The sequence below is a fragment of the Neovison vison genome, chromosome 3 (genome assembly GCF_020171115.1).
Source record: "Neovison vison isolate M4711 chromosome 3, ASM_NN_V1, whole genome shotgun sequence".
NCBI classification, from domain to species: domain Eukaryota; kingdom Metazoa; phylum Chordata; class Mammalia; order Carnivora; family Mustelidae; genus Neogale; species Neogale vison.
The window spans coordinates 226,679,258-226,687,693 of NC_058093.1; the positions used below are offsets into that span (position 1 = coordinate 226,679,258).

Consider the following 8,436-nt stretch of genomic DNA (forward strand, 5'->3'; position numbering starts at 1 on the left):
TGCTGGGCAGGAAGCCTGCTTCTCCCTTTCCCACTCTGCCTGCTTGTGTTTCCTCTCTTGTTGTCCCTCTCTCTGTCAAATAAGTAAAATCTTAAAAAAAAAAAAAAAACTTTCAGCATTACTTATGAGAATTCCAAAGCCATTATGAATGCATCCATGGCATGTTTTTTTCTTATAAGTTTGTGGGATTCAAGAGAAATTTTACCCTTAAATATCTGAAATTTCATCATGATATGCTTTGGTACACATATAATTTCATTCATTTTATTGGGTATCAAGGGATTCTTGCAATCTAGAAACTCAAGTATTCTGTTCCAGACATTTTTCCTGGATTATTTATTTAATAATTTCCTCCCTTCAGTTTTCTTTGTCTATTTGGATTTTCTTGAACTTTCTTTTTTCTTTTTAAAAAGACTTTTATTTATTCACTTGAGACAGACAGATACAGAGAAAGGGAAAGCATGGGCAGGGCGAGAGGAAGAGGGAGAAGCAAACTCCCCACTGAGGTGGGAGCCTGATGTGGGTCTCAATCCCAGGACCCTGGGATTAAGACCTGGGACAAAGGCAGATGCTTTACCACCTGAGTTATCCAGGTGCCCCTTTTATGAACTTTCTGATTAGATGTTGGATTTCTGGGAACAAATTTCAAATTTTCTTGATTATTTCTATCTTTTGGGGGAGGAAAATTTCCTTCCTCATTTTTTGAGTTGTTGTAAGATATATATGACATAAAATTTACTATATTAACTGTTTTTTAAGGGCACAGTTCGTGACATTAAGTACACTCACACTGTTGTGCAACCATAACCACCATCTATCTCCAGAACTTTCCATCTCTCCATGTCGAGACATTGTACCCATTAAACAATAACTCCACATTCCCCTCTGTCTCTAGCCACTAACAATCACTGTCTCCTTTCTGTCTCTATCAATGTGACTACTCTAGGTGCCTCACTAAGTGGAGTAATGTATTTGTCCCTTTGTGGCTGGGGTCTTTCACTTAGCATAATGTCTTCAAGGGTTAAATTGTAGCATGTGTCAGACTTTCCTTTCTTTGAAAGGCTGAATAATATCCCATTGTATGTGTACACCATATTTTATTTATTCATTCTTCTGTTGATAGACATTTGAGTTGCTTCCACATTTTCCATCTTTTTTGATTTTTGTATTATCTCCTTGAGCTTCCCTCAATGTTGACTTCTAATCTGTCTGCTGTTTTTGTTTTTGTTTTTTTTTTTTTAAATCAGCCCTCATTTTTAAATTCCCAAGATCTCTGTTTTGCTTCTCTGGTTTATTTTTTTCCCAGTCTGTTCTTTTTTTGTGGACACCGTCATCATCATGTTCATCAGCTACCCTTAACCTTTCTTCTGCTTTTGGCACTATTTATCTCCTTACACTTAATTTCTTCTGTAAACCACAGTTCTCTTAATGCAGAAGAATTTCTCAAACATCTGATAACCTCCCATTGCTTGTTCCTATTTGAAAGTAAGACATTGAAAAACTTCTTGGAAGTTCTGTGGATGAGGATGGGGCTTGTCAACAGATGGGCAACATGTATGATCGGGTGGGTCTTTCATCATTTCTCTGGCGAGTTTCTATATGTTTGTGTCTGTATGGTTTTTTTTGTTTTTTTTTTTTTGTATGGTCACCTTGTTGGAGAGAAATTATCCAGTCTCCACCTGGATGCCAGGGTCAGGGTACAAAGTGGGGACAGGGGCTAGAGCCTTTCTTGTTCAATGATACCTTGACTTTACCCTCAGCTGTACCTTGTGTCTGGTGCCATTCTGTTCAATCTCACCAGAGAGCAAATCTCCTTCTTCTGTCAGGTGCCTACCGCAGGGGCTGGCTGATGATCTCTGGGAGTAATAACTTCTTTTTTTTTTTCAATTTATTTATTTTCAGAAAAACAGTATTCATTATTTTTTCACCACACCCAGTGCTCCATGCAATCCTTGCCCTCTATAATACCCACCACCTGGTACCCTAACCTCCCACCCCCCCGCCACTTCAAACCCCTCAGATTATTTTTCAGAGTCCATAGTCTCTCATGGTTCACCTCCCCTTCCAATTTGCCCCAACTCCCTTCTCCTCTCTAACACCCCTTGTCCTCCATGCTATTTGTTATGCTCCACAAATAAGTGAAACCATATGATAATTGACTCTCTCTGCTTGACTTATTTCACTCAGCATAATCTCTTCCAGTCCCGTCCATGTTGCTACAAAAGTTGGGTATTCATCCTTTCTGATGGAGGCATAATACTCCATAGTGTATATGTAATAACTTCTCAAACAGACTTTCAAAGACTCCTCCACTCTTCAACGCTACTCTTTATTCCTAGCTTCAGAGGTGATATCATCTATTGGTATCTCCAGTTTCTGAGCCTTTCTAGAGTTTTCAAGGTAAATGGGCTTTATTCTTGTTGGATCCTCCTTCTGCAGGATTTAAATTTCAGTATTATCTACTCTATAAGGTCAAGTCAATGCTCAACTAACCATTTTCCATGTTCCAAGATGTCGTCAACTCTTTCCTCTCTTCACCTGTTCTCCTAATATGTCCTTGGATGTTTGTACTCTTTCAGATTCACTTACTGTCATTTTAAGTGGTTGCAGAAGGGAGTGGAAAAAATAGGCCTGTTCCATATTCCTTGTTTATGTTTAGTGTTAATATTTACTTTTAGGCTACAACAATGATTTATTCCTGTGACGTATTTTCTTGTCACTGTTTTTGATCTTACTGAATTTTCTGGTCTCAGTAAAAAGAGGAAAACTGCCACTGGAAAAGGCAATGGATTGTATCCCTGAAATATACACATCATTGTCATCTCCATCATCACCACCATCATCATCATCACCATCATCATACTTAGTGAGTTCTAGCAACGTCCTAGGCAATGGGATGAAAACATTTATCATTCAGTCTCCAAGGCTGTACTTCAGTAGGTACTATCATGACCCCCTTTTTGCAGGGCTGAAAAACCAAGCCTCAGAAAGATTGAGTCAGTGGCATGAAATCACAAACAGCAGATGGCAGAAAAGGATTTGAACCCCAGTGCTTGGTATCTAGACAGGTTCTGTAAGTGCGAAGGAAAAGTTGTTCTGATGAAAGAAAGCTTATAGATTATCCAGTCCAAAGTCATTGGCTATTTGGTATCCACACTTAGGGTGACCAGATTGGTTCAGCTGTGCAGATGATTGTATCATGACCTCCTTAAGAATGGAGGCTCAGCGTGGACTCAACTTCAATCTCTTGAGTCAGGTAGCAAATTCCGTGTACACAACCAACAGACAGTGAACTCAATCTAAAATTGCCAATACTCCTGCAATTTGCTTAGAACTTTTCTCCTTCTTCATCTAAGAGTGCAGAAACCTTGTTGATCTTATTTACCCCTTGATAGAGCTAAGAGAGTATGTCAATGTCTGGGATAGAGTCTGGCATATAGTAGGTGCTCAGTAAATATTTGTTGAATGAACCAACTTTCTTTCTTTGAATCAAATGCCATATGGAAATTATGGAGTTCCTTTCAGATGGAATAAACAGAGATAACCAGGGAGCATGGGGAATGAGGCTTGAAAGCCAGGCTGAGCTCTACTTTCTAAGCCATGTGCCCTGGTGCAGGGCTGCATCTGCATGGAGAAGGGATGCCATTTTCGAATTCCCTGAACATGTGATATGGTCTAGAAATGGCCCAGCCTGGGGAGTAGTTCTTGAGATACCCATCCCTGAAACTGAGTAGAGTTTAAGTACACTTTTAATAGAGAGGCAAAGATTTCCGTGTCTCTGCCACTGGCAATGCTCAACCCACCAGAGTTCCAATACGGCAAGCCATGTTGTACCGATTCTCATCTGTAGGGCACTGACTGCCCCCCAACCTGCAGGACTTCCCTACCTCCACACGGGGTGGCGCAAGACCATAGATGCCCACAGTTGGAAGAACATTCTTCTCCGATGTATATTTCTCAAAGTGCTTTTCTTATTCCCTAGCATCTACTCCAACTTGGTCATTTATAGAAGTTTTCTCTGGCTTGGTTTAATAAATAAAGATCTCATTGTTTTGAGATTGCTGGTTCTTTTAACAGTTCTGGGAGCTAGTTGTCTGAGCCTTATCAGTATTTCCCCTACAGTCATGTTTATATCACTCTGCATTCTTTTGCAGTGTTTCTTGCTTGGGGTGTCGTTGGTGTCTGGGGGAGGTCCGTTCTCCACTGGGGGACAGACTCCAGCATTGCAAGACATTAGTACTCTTTGCCCTTTTCAATAAATGCCAGTAGGGCCCCAAGGCACTGTGACACCAAAGATGCTCCCCAACATTTTTAAATGCCTCCATGGGGAATGGCACCACACTGAGTAATGGTGTGGCTGATCACCACAAATTACAGGTAAGTCAGACTTGAAAAGAGACAGACCCCACAAGACACCATAGGCAAGCCGCACAGCTGTCAGGGTTGGTCAACCCCCTTCCTCCTACACACCCTTCCTCTTCCTCTTTATTCTTTGGATTTTGGAATCTTTATCATGAAACGTGTCAAGCCCAGATCTGTGTAGTGTCAGTGGGAAAACACCTTAGAGGGTGTGCGATGGGGAAGGTGTGGGAAGCTCTTCAGAATTTGGGTTTCACTTAGTTGATGATCTTTTTGTTTTCGTATGTGACATATGTTATTCCCAGGCTCCAAATCTATCCATCTGTGCAAAGATTATTGCACATACCTAGCCCGATGCTGGGAGCTGGTCATGCTTTATCCTGTTCCATCTTTCTGACAGTTTTGCACAACTAAAAATGCTTTTCACAGTCCCATTTTCTAGATGAAGAAACCAAGTCTTTAGGAAGGTGTGAAACTTGGCCTCTAGTCAACTTTCCAAGTCCAGTGTCTGTGTTCTGGAGTGAGAGTGGTGTCTTGCTATAAAACTGTTGGAAAAATTTTGAGGGAGGAAATGGGGAAGAGGGTGGTCAGAAAAAAGAGGTTTCCATTCAAAGCATGTACCAGTCTTGTCCCACCAGACACACCAAGTGGAATCATTAGTCTCCAACCTGTCACCACCCGCTGGAGTGTTAGCTCATCTCAGATCAATGAAGGAAAAAGCCTTTGCAGGCAGTTTTATAATTGGCTATGGGAAAGGGGCAAACTGGCTGCTGATTCATTAATAAATCAGGATGGAGTGTGGGCACCAGTTCCAGCTAGAGTGTCTGCTGCTGCCTGGAGAATTTGGCTGCAGCATCCTCTCTAGCTTTGCTGCAGAAAACCCAAGACCGGATATCTCTGGTGAGGAAGGAAGAGAGGAAACTGGCTGGCTGGTCCTCAGGAACCTGATACCAAGGTTTTCCTGGCTCCAGTCTGTGGAACAGGGCAGCAGGAGTGAAGCAGACGTCATGATCCATTAACACCATTCATTCACTCACGCTTGCATTCATTTCGTGTATTTATGGAGTATCTGCCACCTGCCAGATTCTCTCCTAGGTGCCGGAGATACAGCAACAGAAAACACCCACAAATACTACCCTCATAGGGCTTATACTCTAAGGAGGGCACATAGACAGTAAGTATATTAAGAAATAAATCAATCTATCTCATGAAGAGGAGTGCTCTAGGGGGAAAACATCAAGGGCAGGGGAGTAGCGCTTGTAGGGATTTTGATTGGAAACCAGGATCAGGGAAGGCCTCGGGAAGTGACATTTGAGTAAAGATCTAATAATAACATCATCCTGAACACCGCATCAAGCGTTTTACAATCATTAATACAACCACTTCAAGAAACCGTGGCTATGATTCTTCCCATTTTACAGACAAAAAGACTGAAGAGAGATACAATGATTTCCGGAGATCATACAGCTAGTCAGCGGTCGGAACTGGGGTTTGAACCCAGGCAGTCGGAATGGAAGCGGCGGCATGCTTGCATATTGGTGTGGACAAACGGGGTTTGGGGACGGGAGGGTCGCGCGTACAAATGAGGTCTTTGCACCAACGAGGCAAATATGGTGCCACCCGTGGGCAAGTGTGGGGGGACCTGAATGGGGGAAGGGGGCAGTGACTCCCGATCTTCCCTGAGCCGAATCGGACTCTCTCGGTCTGTAACTGGGGAGGGAGATCGCGGCAAGGGTTGTCCCGGGACAGCGCCGGTCGGAACCTTACCCCGCCGCCACCCCCGGGCCAGCTGCTCCAGTCAATAAGGCGAGGGCCTCGTGGGTGCATGCCGCCCTCCTGGTAGGGTTCGTCCGGGAGTTCCTACCGGGGCTGAAGGAGGCTGCGGAGCCGAGCTCTGGGAGGGCCGACTGAACACCAGCAGCCACTACTCGGGAGAGGCGCGCGTTCGGGAGGCGGACGCGCTAAGGGCGCGCCGAGTCGCCTGTGCATTAGCTGGAGCGCCCCGGGCGCGGGACTGAGCGGTGGAAGGGAGCCTGGGAGCCCTTGGGGGACGCCAAGAGAGGCGGAGATAGGGTCCGCGCGCAGCAAATGAGGGAAGAACTGCAACGTGCTGGGGCAGAAAGAGTAAAAGAGAGGCCCGGGCGCACGTTGCAGGTGAGAGGGGCAAAACGGGCGCTGGAGAAAAGCCTGGAGAGCGAGCGGGCGCGCTGGAAAGAAAGAGCAGAAGGGTTGCGGGAGATGCCAAGGAGGGGAGCTGGCGTAAAGAGAAGGAAGAAGGAGCTGTTGCCCGGGAGAACGGGGTTGCCTAAGACGGCATGGGACCAGGATCAAAGAGAGGGCGTCGGAAATCGCTTGGGGACCTCCAGAAAGTGGCCGGGGCGGCGCCCTGGGCTCAGCAGAGCAAAGACTGTATGCTAAAAGGGTGCCTCGCGCTGGAGAGGGGGATCCCCCCACGCGGCACTGAGGGGGCCATGGAACCCGTGCACTCAGAGAAAGGGGCGGGCTTTTGCCTGCAAGGGTGGCGACTTTGAGCTTCTAGAAAAGCAGGTTGAGAAGAACCGGACCAGTGCCTGCGAAAGTCCGAGGAGGCAGGCAGGGAAAGAAGCCGCAGAGTCCACGGAAGGACTCCCCGGGTTGGGCAGCGTGCACGATGGGTGCTGGAAGGAGGTGGAAAGCCGGCCTGGGAGAGGCTGGGTCGGGGCTCCTGTGCCACAGGCAGCGCAGAGGAGGCGCTGGTGGTTGAGGGCAGAGTGCTGAGCCTGAGACAAGTGAGGAGGAGGCGCAAAGGACCGAACACCCGGGGTGCGGCGGGCGGCGCGTAAGGGAGCAGAGGAGAGCGCGCTGGGTCCCCTGCACTCTGGCAACGCCTCCCAAGTCTTCCCCTCCCTGGCTGCTCCAGGTCCTCATTCACTCACCATGATGGAGAAGACGAAAGCCACGATGTTGATGGGGTACGCGGGGCAAAAACACGAGACGATGGCGAGCCACAAGTAGTTCTTGGGCATGGGCACGTCCTCCTCGGTCTTGTCATCCTCGGTGTTGGCCTCTGGACTGCTGTCCAGAGCCCTCTTGAAGTCCGCGTTGGGGTCGTACTGAGACATGGGCGAGGCCGGCGGCACAGGGTGGGCAGAGGAGCACAGGGTCCGCGCGGGCTGGGACTGAGGCTTCCGGCTCCTGGTGAGGCTCTGAAAAGCCAGTGGCTCAGGGCTCAAGGGAGACGTGACCTCACCTCTCCTGCGTCCTCCGCGTGCACTCGCCTGGGCTGAGGGACCTGGGCCAAGAGCTTCAGCACAAGAGGGAGGGAGGGAACAAGGGAGTGAGGGGAGGCCTCCGGGAGGAGAGGGAGCCAGCCGGCCAGAGAAACAGAGGAAAGACGCTCCTTGAAGGACACACCCAGAGACCATCAGACAGGCGCACAGACTCACTCTAAGCCCAAAATAAAAGGAGGCTTAGGGCAGGGGAGAGCGAAGGTCCTTTACATTGCACACTGGCCAGCCTGCGGTCTCCAGGTGACCAGCTCATCTTTTCAAGCCACTGATTTTGAATTCATTACGGGTAACAGAAGGCATCCCAACTCCATGCAAGTGGCCACAGACTGACTACTTCCTCTTGACTAACAGTTTGCACCCCCTCCCCCATCCAGCCCCTCCTCAGACTTTGAATCCTGAGCCCCAGGAATTTCTCTTTCCCTGGCAGGTGGGCAGGGAGCAAGGCGCTAAGCTTTGGGCCCAACCCTTTGTGCCCTGCACCGGGGTCCTCTGGAGACACCTGCTCTCCCGCCCCGCCCCTCCCCCAGCAAAGACAGCCAGTAGCGGCCAGTCTGGGTTTGGTCCACTTTTTCCCAAGTGTACAAACAAGGAACCCTCTCCTCTCCATTTTTCCATCTACAGAGCCCCTGGAGGGAGAAGCAGGTATATCTGGCTGGTGTAGACAACCCAGGTGGATAATTGGGATGGGAAGAAGACATAAGGGTCTATTTCGGCAACTAGCAATTATATCGCTAAGCAATTCATGAGAGTGTGTATGCACCAGAATGACGCTCCAAACCCAGACAGAGATGGGAATTTGTCACGTTTG

At 47.7% G+C, this 8,436-nt stretch overlaps 1 protein-coding gene across 1 annotated transcript in view; it reads right to left on the minus strand.

The window, feature by feature from the left end:
• The window catches only part of TMEM233 (transmembrane protein 233), a 28,005-nt gene extending 20,545 nt beyond the window's left edge, over positions 1 to 7,460 (minus strand). Inside the window, exon 1 of the mRNA XM_044241101.1 lies at positions 7,275 to 7,460. Within this exon, the coding sequence (XP_044097036.1) occupies positions 7,275 to 7,460 (186 nt within the window). The remainder of the gene's footprint in view (positions 1 to 7,274) is intronic.
• Between the last annotated feature and the right edge of the window lie 976 nt (positions 7,461 to 8,436).